Source organism: Aspergillus novofumigatus (genome assembly GCF_002847465.1).
Source record: "Aspergillus novofumigatus IBT 16806 chromosome Unknown P174scaffold_6, whole genome shotgun sequence".
NCBI classification, from domain to species: domain Eukaryota; kingdom Fungi; phylum Ascomycota; class Eurotiomycetes; order Eurotiales; family Aspergillaceae; genus Aspergillus; species Aspergillus novofumigatus.
Window position 1 is genome coordinate 269794 of NW_020194279.1, and position 18435 is coordinate 288228.

Below are 18435 nucleotides of genomic sequence, written 5' to 3' on the forward strand. Positions count from 1 at the left end.
CATTATGGAACTACAAACGGCCAAATCATCGGAAGGCCGACGGCGCCGAACAGTCTTCCGCAAACTTCGCCAACTCTGCAACGAGTTTGACATGAGCGCGGTGGTAGTCTTGACCGATAATATGAACCGTCAATGGATTTTCAAGACACATGATGATGTACCTGCTATCAGAGAGGTGAGACTCGTTAAATTGCTCCTGCAGATCATGAACTAAAAATGAACAGGCCCTGGCGCATCCGCGGACTAGGACCAATGATGACTTCCTAATTTTGAGGCCCGGCTCTGAGTCACCATCGCATTCGCAGGGTCCAAACAAAACCAGGTTGGCGGTACCAAGGTACAGAAGGGTCGAATGAGGTTTCTTGAAGTGCCTGCTGGCCAGGCTCCGGTGTGGCTGTGTTTGTTACTTAAATCTTCCCCGTGTCTATCTAGAAGATTGGCCATCTGCTCTGTTTCTTTATTACTCTCCGTGCATAATAGACATCCCGGAAATCACCGCTCTTGACCACTTTATTTCGCAGAACGGTCATATAACCGTGAATGTCGAACGGCTACCTAGTTATCTGAAGCAGTCCAAGCTTCACCCTGCTTCAACAATACCCGACCTCCAGCGGGAAATTGGGCGTCTTCGACAGGAGATTGCATTTCATCAGGAGGCGCATGTGTCTCTGATGGAGTTATTCAGTGATGTGCGCGAAATATATCGATTAATACAGGATACGCTACAGTTGGCATCACATCAACATCTGCTAGTGAATGCGTTCGTATTGCTCTCCTCTACCACAAAAAGAGCTGCAGCCAATATTCATGCATCACTGAGCCGCGCATCTGAAAAGCTCGCTGCCTCTGAGGCTCGATTCCTTCTTTCATATGGTATAGCTTTGGACGATAAAAATACAAGTGATTATGCTGTCCTATAATCATGATCCAACGCCTTCTTAAGCTGTCTAACAATGTGAGCCGCTGACCGTGCTTGTTCCTCAGCTTTTGCCATAGAGACGCAGAAGATTTTTGACCTTTTGAAGTGCAGATGAAGAACCTTCCTAAGCCGCTCATTTTCACCTTGGAGACGATCTCGCTCCCGTTTCACTTTTTCCAGTTCTTCTTGAAGTCCCCTGTTTGAGATTTCTTCATGCGAATTTGGAAGTGTTCGCTCATTATAATCTATGTATTTCACCGCCCAGATATGGCCATTCCGCAGTGCCAGTGGAATTTCAATGTAATTGTTGGTAGAGAGATCACTAAGGTTCCTCTCGAATATGTGACTGTAGCACTCACTATACTGCCATCTATAGGGATCGCTTGGAAGGGGATGGAGCCGTACGTCGGAGGGGGTATTGAGATAGAGAGCGTGTTTTCTTATATGTTAGTGTGGCGGGTACAAGACGACAATCTAGAAAGACATACTCAGATGGTCTGACAATTCCTGACGGCAGGTGGTCCGTTCTAATGCTCGCTTTCTGTTCGCTGGGGTGGACATTTTTGTTGCTTGCCATCTTGGTGGGCTCATGCGTGCAGCATGTATATATAGTAGTTTCGGCTCTAAAAATAGTCCACTGTTGCCGCTGGACGTGTTTGGTGTCAAAAGTTAGAAAGTCACAAATGGGATATTGTAATTGCTGAATCATCTAAGGATATATAAGTGTCGACTGAGGTCGGCATTAAGTGACCACCCAGGCCGTCATCATGATCATTTTCATCATAGGCCTTATCCTCGTGCACTTCGCCCAAGCCGATCTTAGCGTGGTACCAGTGACCCCGACTGCCTCCGCCATTTTGGGACAGCAGACATTCCACGTTAAGGTTAGCGATGGACAGCCACGGTTTCAACCTAGCCGGTTGAGCCTCGATGTTGGGGATATTATTAGCTTCCGAGTTGAAGATCTCTCCTGCTCCCTACGATTAACCCACTACCCATGTGGATCCTCTGAGAGTACCGTAGTTGAGGACGAGAAACGATTCGTTGTGAGAGATGAAAGTCCTCTGCTCTTCATTTGTGATTCAGCGGATACCGATGGCTGTTCGCCAGAACTGCTTTTTACTCTCAACGCGGCAGCTCCACCGAGCCAAACCCTCGGCCCATACGAAACTGCAGATCTGGGGATCGGCTCACATGTCATGGGCCCATCCCAGGTTGAAAGCGGCCCTATGATCTCCAGTCCTTTGATCAGCAGCCCCTCGATCAGCAGTTCCTTGATGAGCAGTTCCTTGATGAGCAGTTCCTTGATGAGCAGTTCTTTGACGAGCAGTTCCTTGATGAGCAGTTCCTTGATGAGCAGTTCCTTGATGAGCAGTCCCTTGATGAGCAGTTCCTTGATGAGCAGTTCCTTGATGAGCAGTGCTCCCCGCTCAACCAGTCCTTACGTCAGTCATTTCCAACCGCTCTCAAAGACTTCCGAAGCACCAGATCCGATGGCCACCCTTCCAAGTGGGACATCTCAAACGACCTCTGCCTATACAGCGTCTCCCTCATCGCAGGAGATAGAACTGAGCTCGGCGGCTGGAGTGCTGCAGATTATCGGAATAAACCTGTCTTGTGTGTTAATCATCGTCGTTTGTGTCGCGAATATGTTGTTCTAGTATAGTATTAAAGTAGAAATCTCTCCAGAATGTATCACAACTTGGTAAACTTTACCGTAGATTTGCATCAGATTTCTTAGCTGTTCCACAAATTGGTGGTAAAACGCAATGGAGGCAAAGATCTCCGGGGTGATTTGCTCTTCTTCTTGGACTGAAGCTAATAACACGTCCAATTTAGTCCACTACGCTTTTTCCCACTGATACAAAGGACCGGAGATTCGTCCCTCGAACTAAGGAGTGGAATTTTGAAATCGATCTGAGCTGCAGCATGCATACATCCTCTCACCCCCGTTCATCCAGCTTAGGGAGTTTTGAGAGTCGAATTTCACTTGAGCAAGAATTGAAGTTCCCTTGTACTTCAGTAGAGTGGCGCACTAGTCTGAGCTAATGTAACTTTGATTACATCGCATACATGTATATGCAGGAGCTAATGCAATGCGGTTCGGATTCAGATTCCCTTGCAGTAGCGAAGCCAGGAAGTAATATTAAGGTAGATGACTTTTCCAAACACTTGGGTGCCTGAGCACCTCCGGGGTCCACACACTTCAGTGTCCGGACTTTCTTGGTGTCTGTACACTTTAGCGTCTGAACACTTCAGCGTCTAAACACCCTTGGTGTCTAAACACTTCAGTGTCCAGACTCCCTTTGTGTCTATACACTTTAGCGTCTGAACACTTCAGCGTCTAAACACCCTTGGTGTCTAAACACTTCAGTGTCCGGACTCCCTTTGTGTCTATACACTTTAGCGTCTGAACACTTCAGCGCCTAAACACCCTTGGTGTCTAAACACTTTAGTGTCCGGACTCTCTTGGTGTCTGTACGCTTTAATGCCTGTGAACCTCCCTGTATCAAAACTTCATTAACAAATTTGGGCGTCTGAACTTCCTTGGCGACTAATGCCTATGCTATGGTAAATGGTCGATACGTTGTAAAAAGTTATCCACTGGCCTTGCTGCATCACGGGCATGCGTACTCTTCGGGCCAGCAAGCACTAGCTTCAGATCCTGACCTGCTGCCCAGAGCCCTGCTAAACCCGTTACAACTATCTCGTTGCTTTCAAAAAGGGCAAAGCACAGGCCACAATCCGCCAGGGAGCACATCACCTCCTCAAAGGCCCATCTCTGTGAAAGGCAGAACTTAATGTACTTTCGCTCGGCCCAGAGGTAAACCACAAGGAGCGGTGGGTCTAGGAGAAATTCCCTTATGGCTTCTGAGGGTATAATATCGTCCTCAAGAGTGCAAAATACGTTCATTTTCCGACTCACTGACTTCTCAAAACCCGGGGCCAACCCCGGATCAGTATTTGTTGTTGGATCGTCTAGTATCTGGCTGTAGGGCCACAACGCAGCTTCAATCGATTGCAAATAATCGGGAAGTTCTGAGATTGGCCTGCTTGGCAACTCTGAGCTGCTTCTGGTGTCGTAATTGCTGCTGGATTGGGAGACGATTCGACTCTCCACGGCTGGAGCCATAGACGGATGGTTGATGTTGGTTACATCATCACGATCGAATCGCGACAAGCGATCTTCATGTCCCCTGCCCTCAACTGCAGAATCGGAATAACCCCGTCCAGTATCCGGCTGCGCTGGGGGTGAGTAGCTTTCATCTTGATTTTCGTTATTGTCATTTGAAAACTCTCCGCTGACCTCAACTGGAATTATATGGGAGCCAAAAAAACAGACAAAGATGTCACGCTGAAATCCTAGTGATGTCAAGTGGTTCCGGGGAGGGGGATAATGTCCACACATATTGTCGAGAAATAAGTGTCTTCGGTCCTTTTTATGATTAACAATATCAGGTAATCCGCACCGCAGCTTTTTAGGTACCTCGCTGTAACCGGAGAATTCAGGGTTACCGCGTATGCTCCTTGCGGTTGAAAAGGAACGAATTTCTTCGACCAGTCGCCATGCACAGGTTTCGGCCCTCTCGATGTCAATATCATAGTGTTCTACTGGACGAAGCCGATGTATTAATGCTCTGATGGCCGTATAGTCAGAATCTCTCTCCGCGAATTCCTGGATTTGGGGACTATGAAACCCAAGATCCAGAGCCAGCAACGCCAAGGAGGATTGGCGTTCTTCCGGGGATCCTTTACAGGGCTGCTTCTCACCGCGCGATTGGTGAGGGGCGGTCTGGCTGAGCACAGGGAAATCTCGCATAGCTGCGAGAAACAGCATGAGGTAACCAAGCTCCTTTCGCAGACTGGTCTGCCCTTGGACAAGCCTAAAATTACCCTCCTCCGTTTGGATCTTGATTATACCTTGTGTTTGCGCATTGCCAACGAAACAATGGTAGAATGACTGCCGAAAGGAGACCTTGGAGCTCGGCAATAGAGGGCGCAGTGATTTCACGCATGCCTCCAGGTAGATCACGTCTTGGAAGAGGGTGAAAAAGGACGGAATTCGGCCCCGCACCTGAAGTATACGAGGCAGAATTTGTTCCAAGACAGTCGATCTGTCAACGGCAGAAAATATCTCACCGTTAGCTGCAAGGGCTTCAATCAGGGCTCGGTCTGATGTCGAATCTGGTGTGAGCGTTTCCAATACTTTCACGGTGTTGCCATCCAGAAGGTTGAACAGCTGCGGGTCGTGGCAAATGGATTTCCACGTCTCAAAAATGTGCCAAACATAATGCTCCAATTCCTAAGTTCCTGTCAGTGCGAGGGTATTGACGAACACAGCAGGACGATACCTCTGGGCACTTGATACGCAGTAGTCGGGAGAGTGATCCGAGCATGAAGCCATCCCACAGCCCCACAAACGGAATATTTTCGTCGAACGCATACTGCAGGCCCTTATGCAAATCCTTACCCAGACGAGAAAGATTCTTGGCCTTCTCGGTACTCAGCCGTGCTTTCCACTTATTCACCTGTGCACAGTTGCGTGTTCCCTCGTACCACCTAATTTTCCGATAAATATCGCCATCGGTGAATGCCAGTTGATGTGAATATTCCTCGCGGATGGTTTGTTGGGTTGTTTCTAGAAGCTCTACATCTTCTCAGCCATACACCCTCTATGGTATGTCTGCAATGCAGCATTCAGTACCTGTAGTGTAGAGGACCACCGTCCACCATTGTTCAGTGGGGTCAAGGAATCGCTCGGCAGCCCGCAGCCGATGTTCGCCATGTAACACGCGAATGCGAGTATCTCCGCGGAAGTAGAGGGGCCGTGGTTCTCCATCCTGCATAAGGTCTAGGAGCCGCATTTGAGAGTAGGCGAGGGCATCACGAAGATCTTCGGGAGAGATGACCGCGGGGACGTAGTGGTTCGGGTCGTGAAGCCGAGTACATCCCTCTACGTGAAACACCTCCACCAGACGGTCAACATGCTTGTCATTAACTCCGCCACGCAACGAGATCCCGTGATATTGAAGATTATCTAATGACACCTTCGCACGGCCACGAGAACGGAGCCGCTTGTCTCGGAGTATCTTCTTATCAACCGAATCAGCCGACATATTGGTTCCCAGCTGTGGTTCGAGCAAGGGTCGCGTAGCAAGGCCATTTCCTTTATATTACCTCGTCCAAACAAATGGTGAGAATGTGCTTTAGGGCTTATGCGGGTTTGCGATGGAGATTTACTGAATTTCATCATATAGTGTACTCAGTGATCTTTCCATTGACCTCTACCCATTACAGATGCTCCCAAATTAACCTCACTTTTTTGTCCGCAGTCCAGATCATCGAGATTAAACCAACACGATCTACAGATGTTGTTGTAATGAAGGGATGCTATTCATCAGTTACGCTTGATCCATGCATAAGAATCACCATATGTAGGACACTTACGCTTAATAATGCTTCCAGAGAAGCCTCACCAGTCGCCCTGAGAAAACTTAAGAGGCTATCGCTCCAATCGTGCGGACGTTGTATGTGCGTCTCATTGGGATTTCTGTGCATGGTTCCCGGCTGCATTATGCGGAGCATCATCGTTCCAATGGATTTGATGTCGTCGCCCTCTTGAATCCCAGAGTCGGACAGCAGGGATGTCCCAATATTTCCTATTGACTGCTCAGTTATCTCTTGGTTGTGGAAAGGCCAGTCCTACCGAGCTTAACTGCTCCATCGTACGAAAAGTATACATGATCGTAGAGAGAGCCAACATAGACGACTTGAAGCTCATTGTGAACGAATGCTAAAGCATTCAGGACCTACTCTGCTGCGTCAGCCATTTCACCGGCTGACAGTGAGCCGGGTGTACTAGCCTCGTGACAAACAGTGGAAATATGCTCTTCCTTAAATTGATGAAACTGTTGAAGCCTGTCCAGCGTAATGTCCATCCGTTCGTAGACCAAGTAGACCTTATCGGTACTCAACCATGCCTCTTGCAGGGTGACAATATTTTGGTGTACTATTCTCACGAGACTTCGCGTCAGCTTCAGATCGAAGATCTTCACTTCTTTAACTGCGACGATACGTGGTGACTGCCCGGTATGGTCGACAGCTAGGAACGTGGTTCCAGATGTTCCAAGTGTCGCGAACTGATGGTACTTGGGCCATGGCGATCCTTCCTGGCAGAAAGGACTCGCGACCCGCTTGCCGTCCCGTGCTTCTGTTTCTGGTGAGTGTCTCGCTGGGCGTTTGCCACTGGATGCGGCTCGGCCAGCGAGTGCCTGCGCAAGACTATTTTCCCGCCAAAGATCGTTGTCAAGGTTCTGCCGTGCCTCTTGATGTTGATTAGTGCGATTCTCGGTCACAGGTCCGTCGGCAGATATACACAGGGCATCACTCGTTGGAAAGGTGGTGCAGTTAGTTGCGCGCTTGTCCTCTGAGAGGGGAGCGGTGTTGGTTGAGATGAAAGTGTCATTGCAAGTTGGGAAGACAGTGCAGTTAGATTCACGACTGTTGGTATCAGCTGCCATTTTCTGGCTAAACTGACCTGGTGCCTACCAGGGCCTTTCATGGAGAGCCCCATCCTTATAATAACTCCCCTGCTGGAGTTGAATTGGACCAAGGTCGACATCTAAGAGGCGAAATTTGCGATCTTCAACAATGTAACTTTTGTGTTTGTAACCTTTGTGAATTTTTATGTGACTCGTGGGCGTTTCGCTGCCCTGCATTTTACCTATCCGGTGACTCTACCCGTATCGTCAGAGGTTTTAAAATCTGCTTGAGGCTTATTTACACCGCAAAAAGAACAAATTAAGAGCATCACCGTGTATTGTTACTATGTCTCTTCACCAAAAAGCATCTACCGTCTGATCCGCTTCGAATATCGATCCAAAGAACCATTTCCACGTCGCTTGAGCGGACGCAATTTACCGTGCGGAATACAACCAAGACAGCGAATTTGCCCCGGAGTATCGTGACTGGAGGTGCCCCAGTGGGTGTCGAGACCTTGTTGCTGCTGGAACCAGGACAAACTTTGGGGAAACCCACTAATCTTTCGGGTGACTCCGTCGGCAAGCCGAATTGAAACTGTGATTGGGTCGGAAGGATGCCGCACCGTGAAGCTCACATTCTTCCGATACCTGTGGCAGACGGAGCAGATGTCGTGGCCCAGTTCACACCTTGAAAGGACCCCAGCTTCCATGACGAACTCTATCTGCGAGGCGTAGAGCTCTGTTAGCACATCGGCAACCTGGTAATAGTCTCCTCGACAGCGGATGGATCCTTCACAATAGTAAACACCCAGGTCGTATCTGACAGGGCGGTCTAGAGTAAAATAGAAATTAGACAGCAGCAGAGCAGTCGCAGCATCAACTATATCCTGAGGAGCCGATGGATGGATTCGTACGAAATGTTTCTGTACTTGAATACTTTCAGCGTCGTCCAGTCGGATGGGCTGCGACAAACGCGAGTTTAGCCGTAGGAGCCCCTGCTCAGGGCGAGATCGCATTTTCATATTGAGAAACTCCAACTGCCCGTCAAGAAGGAGGTTGAAAGCATCTAAGAGTCGGTTCCGCGAGTTTGTTGATCTTGGGTGCTTTGGCTCTTCGCCTGTCCCAAGTGAGATTGCCACATCCACAACGGCCCCCGGCCACAGTCTCGACGCTTCCCAGGTCGCCAATTCAGTCGGATTCGGGAATCCAAGAGCACCGTCCCAAAAGTCACCCGCAGCCATCCGGACAGGCTTGAAAAAACTACCATAATTAGCGTGACTTACAAGACGGCACCGGGCATGGCTTACATCGGAGCGGCTGAAGTAGCTCTGGCTCTGATCAAAGTCAGAAATGTCCCACCGTAAAAACGATATAATACAACTCACACCTGCCATAGTAAAGGCTCTTTGTGCACATCCTTCGGTCTGATGGCAATGTAGCCAGTATCTTGGAACCGAGGAGAAGGGCCGCAACTCGCACGATCCTTGAGAATACTTGCCGAGCCATTGTAGTTTGTAAAAATTATCCGCTGGCTGCCATGAGTCATTGCAGTCACTGCAACTCGTGTACCAGGTACTGTGTTGGGGGTATTGCTGAAAAAGACTGTAGTAGAACCATAGGTCTCTTTGACCAAATCCTCAATGACAGCCTCATCATAGATCGCGTCCGTGACTGCATATTTAATAGCTGATTTAATGAGTCCAAGCACCGACTTGGACCGCTGGAAGCAACGAACGGCAAATGATTCAAAAGTTTTGCTACATCGCTCCACCGGCCAGTGTAGGTGGAACTTGGCCAGAGCAATCAAGCCCCCTATAACCATTAGCAGGCGAGTGTGTATAGAAGAGCGTGCGATTCACCTGAGCTGCTGCCACAAGCAATATCCACCATTTCGTGTAGAGGACAGTGGTGAAGAGTTTTCTGCATTTGCTCTAAAAACTCCAGGGATGTAGCACCTCGAGAACCCCCTCCGTCTATTCCAATGACTCTAAGACCGGCGGTCTTAGGCTTAAGATCAACTGTGAGTTCGCCGCAGTCGTGATAGATACATATTAGCTTGAATCTGTCCTCTCTTCCCGGTACCACAGCACCAAATATTAGTATGCAATCGTAACAGACACAGTGGCCGCAACTTAGGTGATATTCAGGTAGTCGGCGAAGGCAAAACAGACAAGTAGTGTTGGATCTGTATAAGGCGATGGAGCGATCGAGCTCCCTGACATTTCCCCAATGCAGCCTGCTGGAGGAGACGAAACCGCCCTTCAGACGTTCGAAAAGTCGAAAGCAGTGGCGCTCGATCTCACCACACAAATGGCGTGCACATATGTTGTTGTAGGATACCACCAACGCCCGGTAACACGGCTCCCGGTAGAGTAAGTTGAACACGTGCCCAATTGGGAAGTCTGGATGTATTAGCTGTTGTCTCGCAAACCGGACGGATACTAACGGTGCATTCGAGGCGGATATGCATCCATAATTATGGTTGACGCAATGAGCGAGGCCACACTATCGTACTCAGTCTTATAGCTTTGAGAGAGCCCTATAAAAGTCTGTAGGTGCCCTAGGTAGTCACTCCCTACTTCGTTATGGGTGCGAGATGCGGTAATGAAATTGAAGTCCTGGGAGATGCTTCGAGCTGTGTGCTCAAGGGCCATTGCGAAAAGAGACGCAGTATGGAGTGCCGACAGAAGCATGTGATTCTGCTGCCGTAGGTCGAACGTTTCTTCGATTTGACTCCGAATTTCAAGCTGGAGGCGTTGGTGGCGTGCCATTGGGGATAGATCACTGCCTGCTAACCGAAAAATTTTAACCACGGAAAACGTACTGCTCAGTTGCCTCCAGCAAGACTGAAGTCCGTTGCAGAGTTCCTCGTAAGGTGATCCTGTAAATGGACCGTCCTCAGAGACCACAATAAGGAGTCGGGGGCGTAACTCTGGCAGGAAGGACATTGCGCTCCCAATCTCCGCCCATGTCGTCAGGCGTAGGAGAAAAGCCGCAATACTGGAGAAATCATCTGCAAAAACGCAAATCACATCGCTGAAAAGAAACAGTAGTCTTGCGTAGAGGACATCAATGACGGTGTAATGGTCCGACCTCCAGCGTGCGGTGTATGAAATTGTTTCATGACAGAGGACATGGCTGCGTTCTGTTGGGTTCTCAATGAATGGACTACTATCGACAAAAAGCAACGGCGCATCATGATTTATTGAACTAGTCTCGAGGCGAAGGTTGATATTCCCCCTCTCCCCTCGTCTGCCAATATTGTTCTGGGGGAATATATGCTTCAGCGCGATGTCTTTGGCGTTGGTGCCGATGAATAGCGCAAGCTGGGGTGTCTGGATTGCTTGGTCGGGTAATTCCTGGATAATACGCCAGAACCGACCTGTGTCTTCCAGTATGATCTCTCCCGTTCGCTCAGGCTCTACAGGGCGTACACACGCGAGATGATCACAAGTAGCCATGGTGGTATGATTGACCTTGACATGAGGACTACCAAGGAGATTTATAAAGCGGGGCAGGGAGAAGAAAGTGCCCGTGTGATAATGTGAAAATGCACAAGTCTGCTAACAACCGCAACTAATATCAGTTGTTCTATTTATATTTGCCGCCGAACGGCGATTAAAATGGTCGACATGTACGTTAATGCATTTCACCACTCGCGGCATTCACATCCCCTTTGATATGTCCCTCTAGTTCCTTATTCAAAGCCGCAAGATCTTCTATTTTCCTTTCCAAACGTTCAAGCGAATCCTTGATGGCTGAGCGCGACTCGTCGAGGTATTTGAGGATCTCGAGATGCCGTTGCTTTCTTTCCTCGATGGAGGGAAAATTCTGCGGCCGCTCCAACAACAAGGTCAGTGCAGAATACATAGGGATGGACAAGATTGTCTGACCAATGTGCTTATAAAGCTCCCCTCATTATAATGAGAGCTATCAGAGTCTTTATCTGTAGAAGCAGACATTTTGGAGGGGGACATTTGGGAAGGAGACATTTGGGAGGGAGACACTTTGGAGGCTGATACTTTGGAGGGCACAGAAAGAAAGAAGAATAGAAACGATAGGCAACTGCCGCAGTGAAATAGCTGGGGGGACAAGGATCCTGGTACTTTTGCTATGGACTCACTGCGCCGCATTATCGGCGATCACCGGTTCAGCCTTACCGGTATTGGTTGCTTCCATTAGCTCGTGGCATGGCTCGTGGCACGGCTCGTGGCGCGGCTCTTCTGAAGGATGGCGATCCTAAAGCTTAATTGGATAACAGTTGAAAGCCAAGGTACCAGGCACATTAACCCCCAGTCAGAACAAAGAAACTGAGCATAAAGAGAGTCACTTCGACTGCGAATATACTTTGCTAGCGTCCAAAAAACTCATGATGCAACCGCCCACGAACCAGGTGATCATAACAACTCTAGTCCATTACAGTACTGATAGGAAAATGGAGATAATATCAAGGCGAATAAAATCACGCTCGCAGCCAAGGACTCATGATGCAACCGCTCACGACCCCCACTCGTCACATTAAGTCTCCGAGCACCTTCTAACATCGATTGAGAACAGAGATCACAAAGATCCATTTTGACAGCCGATAAGCCCTGCCAGCGTCGTCGGATCATGGTGGAAGCGCTCACGAGCCGGATGATCGCACGTCCTTGCACCATTATTTCTGGACCATCAAGCTGAGCCGCTCCAAGAATGGTTGCAGGTTTTCAATATACTCCTCTAAGGCCACTCGTTTCCTGGTTGGCTATTAGAACGCCACCGACCTCATTTCAAGTTGCCTTGTCACTTACTTGCTCTCAGTTTGAAGTCTAGACTTCCCTTAGTTCCTTCTATTTTGCAAAGTGGGAGGAGAGATATCTTACTGGTCCTCGAGCATTGTGACTCGGCTAGACAATTCGTTGACTAATCCTTTTAGAGTCTCAACGGCGTCCTGCGCCGCAGGCTGGTAGTCGGGGAGGAGTTCTGGCACTTCTGCGGCTGATAGGCCCTGATTCTGGGTGGAGAAGACCGAGTCAAAAAGTTCAAAGTCAATATCAGGAAACTCAGTCAATTCTCCAGTACTCCAGCTGAGGAGCGCATCAAATGAAGGGTCCTCCATGGTCAGGTTGAAAACTTGAATAAGTGTTTGTTGACTGTGCCGTCTGAGGGAAAACGGCATGCCTTTATAGCCATGTAAATCAGCGCCCACGAACCTTTCGTACATAAACTGCGCGACCCCCGACGATCTTTCCATGATTGCGCTTCCCCTCATCTGTGAAGTCAAAGTGCGAGACGCCCACGACATTTTACGCATCTGTGAGTGGATTTGCTTCGTCAATCTATTTCCGGTTCTTCCGTTTTGCGACGGCCAGTGATCTATTTCTGGAAAGAGGGGAGTCCTTGCCAGACGCCATAATATCCCGCCCCTGAGAGATCAGCTTTCTTTTCAGTTTTAGAACGCCCACGCATTTACTGTTACATCTCCGAGAAACTATCCATTACCAATTATCCTCTAGCGGATCATCATGAACTGGGATGAAAGCAGCTCCGTTGCCTCCGGCCACAACAAAACATACTATCCAAGCGAGGAGCAACTGCTAATCGAGCTCAAAAGCTCAGGGCTCTCTTGGAAAGAGATCGAGATTGAGTACAATAAGAATGTGCAGGAAGATCGTCAGCGAACCGCATCTGCTCTTGAGAATAAATGGCGGCAGCTTTGCAGAGACTTTCAATTGCAGGTACGCTACTATCCCTTAAACCTAGGGGCACTGTCTAATTTCACATGAAAGCTCCCGCGGTAATAACGGCTAAAAAGAGCTCCGTGGAGTTGGGTACGTGCAGGGGGAGAGGGGTTAGCTGACTGGCCAATGTGTTTGCTCTTCGAGTATTAATGCTAGCGATGAATCATGTTGGAAGCGCCTGCACGTCTATAAATAAGAGTCAATCCAACTTTTAAGAATGAACCATTTCTCTTTTCCAACTTAACACTAAAGAGCCTTTCGTCTTAGGACCCAGCCAAGATGTCCGCGCAGGTAGGTCTCCACTAATCGGCATTAGCGTTTCAGACTAACAGTATAGGAACTGGCCGACAACTCTCTGATCGACACTTGGGCACTTGTCCGAAACCTTTTCTCGCGCGAGGAGTACCATTTACAGCAGATTGCAAGACTTGAACGGTCACTTGCGAATGCGGGACACAGAAACCATCAAGACCGCACCGCCTATAACTCTCTTCACCAACAATATGAGAGTCTCTACCAAGCCTACACTGATCTCCAAGCCGAGCACGAGCGCCTCAAACAAGAACTCGCTACCCTGCAACGTCAATGTTGCCATAAGCAGGATCATAGTCCAAATGTTGAAAGCGCACAGGCGGGAGCTTGAATAGACATGTCGAGCGGTTCACTGTTTGTATACGGTGCACATGGAACAGCGGAGCAGCGGCAGGGTGACGATATACGGAAGACATGTCAGATAGGACAATCATTAACCCTTTATTCGTTTCTCTTAATTCGTACACGGCATACAATGGCAAAAAGCCGTGGGACTTGAGCAAGTTTCCCGTGTGTGTTCACAGCCATTGGCAGGTTACTGCAAAAGAAATTATGTACACTGCAGGAGAACAAGCCAGAATATACAGTAGGTATGATTATCGCAAATTCAGCCAACGCCGCATCCGAGGAGACTCCTCTGGATAGTCGTCCTGATGTGTTGTATTGCCTTGCCGAGGAGGTCCCTGAGATCTCCCCCTCTCAATCGCCAGATGCCTGGTGTTCTGTGAACCTGAGGGCGCAGTGGGCCGGGGAGCAACCCGTCTTCGTAACCGGGGAGCGGGGCGCCGAAGTGCCGTACTTGGTGAGGGTCTGGTGCCAGGTTCTTGGCTCTGCAGGGTTTCACGGTTGCGCAGAACACGGTTTGATGCGGTCTGGCTAGGCACTTCAGTAGGGCTGTCGGTGTGGTACGAAGGCGGAAGGCTTAATGCGGGGCGGCGGGGTGGATTTTCTAGCTGCCACTCTTGAAAGATAGCATCTTGAGTATCTAGGTCCCCTTCCTTACGTGCATAATCTGGTGCGGCATCTGCAATGCGCCCTAGGAAGTCCTCCCGTTTCACCCTCCACTGGTGCGGGTAATTCATGATGCTGATGCGTTCCCAAATGAAATCACGAACATCCTCGAATCGCGCAGTGGAGCCATAGACGTGAAAGTCTCTGACAGCTTTCTTCAGTTGAAGTCCGGCATTATACCAGTTTGTGACTTCAAGCAGCCCTTCTTGGGGTGCGGACCCTGTTCCTCGTATCTCACCATTCAGTGCCTCTAAAGATCTTTTTGCTTGCTCGCGGACATCATCACTTCCCCACAATAAAGCGTGCAGATCTGCCTCGGCCTGCAGCCACTGTGTCATGTATTCTTCCCCTTTTTCGAAAGACCATCTCGTCGGGAGCGCTTCTTCGGTAGTATATTCAATAAATATTCCGTAAGGACCGTAATCTTTATTTCGTCGTGTGGCAAACCCACCAGGTCCTCTCTCTGTTACTGCGATTCCCTTCGGAGGATATAGATACTTTGGGATGGTTGAAGACATTGTGGTATCGCTAGTTGCTTAGTCTATCGAGTTTAAGAAAGAGGTCATCATATTTATGTATAGTAACAAAAGCGACAATTGCGCAAAGCGGCAGTGCGGAGACGCATTCTGGAAGACTTCCAAACGCTCAAATTAGATTTTGTTCTTTTTCAACTACCAAAGTGGACTTCTGCGCATTTCTTTCCTCGTGTCATGTTGCTGACAGTTTATCTCGGCCGGCGAGAAGGGACTGGCCTCCGCAAACTGGGCGCCGGGCGTACTATTGCGGGTATCGGCTGCCTTTGGCGGGTAATTATCTGGCGGGAGTTCCTCGGGCGATTAGACCTACCGTTCACAGCTGTCCTTGCGCTGCCAATATTGGACGCAAACTGTGATACGACAGCATCCTGGCCCGGATATTGCTCGCCGCCCGAGGGCCTTGGTGGTTCCTGAACTTGGGTGTTTGCTCTCTCTGTGTGTTCATATGAGGGCGGAGGGGCATAAGGCTGCGGGAAATTTTCCAACAACCATTCGTTAAAGATGCTGTCGTCGGTGTCCACCGGACGATTCTTCCGAAGCCTTGCATTGTGTCCAGCGTAGCGTTCAATTTCGCGTGTAAAATCTTCCATCTTGATCCTCCAGTCAGTCGGATAATTCATGACCTGAATCCTTTCCCAAATAAAGTCCCGAACATCCTCAAAACGCTAGATCTCGATCAGCAGTCTGCAGATAAATCATCTAGCGAGAACATACTGCAGTTGCACCATACATGTGGAAGTCCCTCAGCGCCTTAAAAAGCTGCTCGCCTGCATTATACCAATTGCTTGTTTCAATGATTCCTAATCCAAAGTCTCCTGTTATTGCATTTATTTCCATATTCAGGTGTCTCAGCTCCATCGCTGCCATCTCTCGCTGCGCACGGTTGCCCCACAAGGTCATGTTTATGCTGGCTCCAGCTCTTTGCCAATAGGGTTCGATGGAAGAGAGATCATCGTATTCATTTAGCGGAATCGCCCCATCTCCGTCATCGTGCTCAATGAATAGTCCATATGGACCCTCCTCCTTGTCACGCCTGGTATATCCGCCGTGTCCTTCCCTGAGAGTGCGGTGCCCTCGCGGGGGAGGGAAATACCTGGGGAAGGAGATGGGCATCCTGGCCTAGACTGACTGATTCAGTGAGGTTTCCTATTCTTTATAAAAGAAACAGAAGTCTTCGTAGTTTCTACATGTGTCAAAATGTGCAAATGTAAGATTTACACTCCGCACACATATAAAGGGCATCACAGTCGTTAGGTCAATGTCGAAGCTTTGTTTTTCCTCGTTCACATCAGGGCGTACCTATGCAGCATGGCGAACCTAAGCAGCAGCGTGTCTGCGCATGCAAGGAGCGAAGAAGCACCGCAGTTGGACGACTTCTATTTCGAGACATATATTCAAGCATGGCCCTTGTAGAAAAGTTGTTTTGGGGGGGTGAAATGGAAAGAGCAAAAGCTCAAAAGCAAATGCGCCGGATCAATTCAGACATTGAAAAACTCAACCGACAGCATGGGAAGCGTCGAGATACATGGAAGATCGACATTGACAGATATAGCCGGATCGGGGAGAAGCTTCTGAAGGCCGCAATCAGTACTCTTACCACAGGAGATGATTCAGAGTACCTCGCCCTCCGTCAGAAATATAATGACTCTTTTCAATCGCGGGGTTTTCCCGACAGTTTCTGCATCCGCGACGATGATTTCCTCGCCTTCTGCAAGCATCTCGAGCCAATGGTCCAGAAAGCCAGGGGTGACTATAGTTCGGATTTAAGTGACGTCCCGGACGAGGAGGACGCAGACGCTGAACAGTATTCTGAAGCAGAAGAGGACATCGATCGTCGTGAGGAGCTTGAAAATGTATACACGAGGACTGGACTAAGCGACCGTGATTCCTCACCTGCAGAAGAATATGGTCAACAGAACCCCGGTGTTGAGCCTGAAGATCAAAGCGATGAACATGATGACGGATACGATGATGACGGATTCTTCGACCAATCACCTCAAGGTCCATCACGCAAAGATCGAGGCTTCTGGGAGAGTCATTATGTCCCTTTTGAGGATCTTCTTCATGACACCCAGAAGGTGTGGGGATCGCTGATGACGGAAGGCGAAATACTGGCGTACCGCCTTCAGGGGAATGTAGGTTTTTCGGTGATTGTTGGCTATGAGTGTGATGGTCGTCAAATCGCGCGTCTTGAGGCTGCAGCAAGACGCCCGATTCCCAAGGATGCACAACATATTTCCGACATATCCAAGGCCCGCAAACCGATTTATGAAGATAAAAAAAGAAAAGTCAAAGAGTACCGCAATAGGGCTCATGTTCGAGGACTTGGACTAGTTGCTTGGAGGGTCGAAGGAAACTACGAAACGGACCCAACCAGCGTCCTACGGCCTTCCAGAAAAGCTTGGTATCCAGAAACTTATATCCAAGTGTATTGGACTGACAGCTCTTGGAGTTGGGAGTCCCGAGATGGGCTGCGGTTCGTATATGGAGGAGACTCTTATAGAGTCGATATCATAATATACCGGCAGGCTATTTCACAAGAAGCAGACTTTCAGGAGGCCTTGACTGGGCACCGGCCAGAGTTTCCAGATGGAGGGCCGATGGCAAACAAACATTGGAGAAATGAGAATGCGTACGGTGGAGCATTTTGGCTGCAGCCACGAGCCAGGAAAAATAAGCGGGTGGTGAAAATAGAAGAAGAGGGAGTTGAGAACGTGAAAAGTGAGGATGAAGATGGCCCTTGGGACCCAGCGGAAAATGGGGCTTCCCAGCCCTTCGCTAACGGGCTTGAGTCTCCGGGTGGCCCGCCTCAAGAGCCGTCAGATGCTCCTAGCAACTGGGACAGGGCTAATGATTATGACCCATCAGTGCGGAACGTAAATATTGGGAGGAGCCCTAGTGGGGTTTCCCAAAACGTGGAAGCTTTTGAACGACATCAAGGCGCTTTACCCCATCGGTTACGGACTGGCAATATTGCTCATACAGAACTTTACCAAGGAACTCAAGACAGAGGTTTGGACAGTGCTCACACCCAAGAGAGAAACTCTGCCACGCATCGGACACCATATGAGTCAGCCTCACATAGAAATCCGAATTCTGCGCCTCCGGAGAGGCGCAGGTTCAACCCCGGACCATCACGGCGCAGTCCTACTGCTGATGCACCTCGCACGCAACAAAGGAACGCCGGTGGGTCTATGCAAGGGCGAAGGTCGGACTCGGAAGCCGCACGACGCAGTGGTCCCACTCCTTATGCCCCTCGAACACCGCAAGGAAATATCCAGGGGCTACATGGAAATTCACCAGGCAGAAATTTGAATGCTGCACCTCTTCGGATGCAAAACTCTACCACTCCCCGTGGTAACGTTCCCCTGAGTGCTCTCAATATCCGAGAAAGACGGAATCATCGCACACGTACTGCACGGCAGAGTGAGCCTCCCCTTAGTACGCCCCGCAAT

The 18435-nt window shown here is 49.3% G+C and overlaps 11 protein-coding genes across 11 annotated transcripts; 5 read left to right on the forward strand and 6 right to left on the reverse strand.

Moving 5' to 3' along the window:
* Nucleotides 1-4: 4 nt before the first annotated feature.
* On the forward strand, nucleotides 5-1026 carry P174DRAFT_491243 (uncharacterized protein; the record flags this gene model as incomplete). Its single annotated transcript, XM_024830824.1, has 3 exons — nucleotides 5-175; nucleotides 225-306; nucleotides 433-1026. The coding sequence occupies 3 exons, from the start codon at nucleotides 5-7 to the stop codon at nucleotides 918-920; spliced, it is 741 nt and encodes a 246-aa protein (XP_024680007.1). The 3' UTR covers nucleotides 921-1026.
* A 148-nt stretch (nucleotides 1027-1174) lies between these two features.
* Nucleotides 1175-1353, forward strand: P174DRAFT_443421 (uncharacterized protein; the record flags this gene model as incomplete). Its single annotated transcript, XM_024827822.1, has 1 exon — nucleotides 1175-1353. A coding segment is annotated over exon 1 (155 nt), but the record flags the coding sequence as incomplete, so codon positions are not given.
* A 326-nt stretch (nucleotides 1354-1679) lies between these two features.
* P174DRAFT_443422 (uncharacterized protein) lies at nucleotides 1680-2605 on the forward strand. Its single transcript, XM_024827823.1, has one exon. It carries the CDS (start codon nucleotides 1687-1689, stop codon nucleotides 2578-2580), a length of 894 nt encoding a protein of 297 aa, XP_024680009.1. The 5' UTR covers nucleotides 1680-1686; the 3' UTR covers nucleotides 2581-2605.
* A 1645-nt stretch (nucleotides 2606-4250) lies between these two features.
* On the reverse strand, nucleotides 4251-6036 carry P174DRAFT_374927 (uncharacterized protein; the record flags this gene model as incomplete). Its single annotated transcript, XM_024822599.1, has 3 exons — nucleotides 4251-5213; nucleotides 5257-5567; nucleotides 5625-6036. Coding segments are annotated over 3 exons (1686 nt in total), but the record flags the coding sequence as incomplete, so codon positions are not given.
* A 558-nt stretch (nucleotides 6037-6594) lies between these two features.
* On the reverse strand, nucleotides 6595-7440 carry P174DRAFT_422578 (uncharacterized protein; the record flags this gene model as incomplete). Its single annotated transcript, XM_024825058.1, has 2 exons — nucleotides 6595-6729; nucleotides 6796-7440. The coding sequence occupies 2 exons, from the start codon at nucleotides 7438-7440 to the stop codon at nucleotides 6595-6597; spliced, it is 780 nt and encodes a 259-aa protein (XP_024680011.1).
* Nucleotides 7441-7643: 203 nt separating this feature from the next.
* P174DRAFT_461985 (patatin-like phospholipase family protein) lies at nucleotides 7644-10862 on the reverse strand (the record flags this gene model as incomplete). The annotated part of the gene is made up of 6 exons (XM_024830075.1): nucleotides 7644-7684; nucleotides 7841-8661; nucleotides 8709-8735; nucleotides 8787-9213; nucleotides 9261-9803; nucleotides 9848-10862. 6 exons carry the CDS (start codon nucleotides 10860-10862, stop codon nucleotides 7644-7646), a joined length of 2874 nt encoding a protein of 957 aa, XP_024680012.1.
* A 1088-nt stretch (nucleotides 10863-11950) lies between these two features.
* Nucleotides 11951-12634, reverse strand: P174DRAFT_452740 (uncharacterized protein; the record flags this gene model as incomplete). Its single annotated transcript, XM_024829105.1, has 3 exons — nucleotides 11951-12137; nucleotides 12192-12209; nucleotides 12264-12634. The coding sequence occupies 3 exons, from the start codon at nucleotides 12632-12634 to the stop codon at nucleotides 12059-12061; spliced, it is 468 nt and encodes a 155-aa protein (XP_024680013.1). The 3' UTR covers nucleotides 11951-12058.
* A 271-nt stretch (nucleotides 12635-12905) lies between these two features.
* P174DRAFT_452741 (uncharacterized protein) lies at nucleotides 12906-13181 on the forward strand (the record flags this gene model as incomplete). The annotated part of the gene is made up of 2 exons (XM_024829106.1): nucleotides 12906-13118; nucleotides 13170-13181. 2 exons carry the CDS (start codon nucleotides 12906-12908, stop codon nucleotides 13179-13181), a joined length of 225 nt encoding a protein of 74 aa, XP_024680014.1.
* A 219-nt stretch (nucleotides 13182-13400) lies between these two features.
* P174DRAFT_432873 (uncharacterized protein) lies at nucleotides 13401-13764 on the forward strand (the record flags this gene model as incomplete). Its single annotated transcript, XM_024825778.1, has 2 exons — nucleotides 13401-13412; nucleotides 13459-13764. The coding sequence occupies 2 exons, from the start codon at nucleotides 13401-13403 to the stop codon at nucleotides 13762-13764; spliced, it is 318 nt and encodes a 105-aa protein (XP_024680015.1).
* Nucleotides 13765-14374: 610 nt separating this feature from the next.
* On the reverse strand, nucleotides 14375-14944 carry P174DRAFT_330109 (uncharacterized protein; the record flags this gene model as incomplete). The annotated part of the gene is made up of 1 exon (XM_024821660.1): nucleotides 14375-14944. A coding segment is annotated over one exon (570 nt), but the record flags the coding sequence as incomplete, so codon positions are not given.
* Nucleotides 14945-15115: 171 nt separating this feature from the next.
* Nucleotides 15116-16093, reverse strand: P174DRAFT_432875 (uncharacterized protein; the record flags this gene model as incomplete). Its single annotated transcript, XM_024825779.1, has 3 exons — nucleotides 15116-15258; nucleotides 15291-15645; nucleotides 15695-16093. 3 exons carry the CDS (start codon nucleotides 16091-16093, stop codon nucleotides 15116-15118), a joined length of 897 nt encoding a protein of 298 aa, XP_024680017.1.
* Between the last annotated feature and the right edge of the window lie 2342 nt (nucleotides 16094-18435).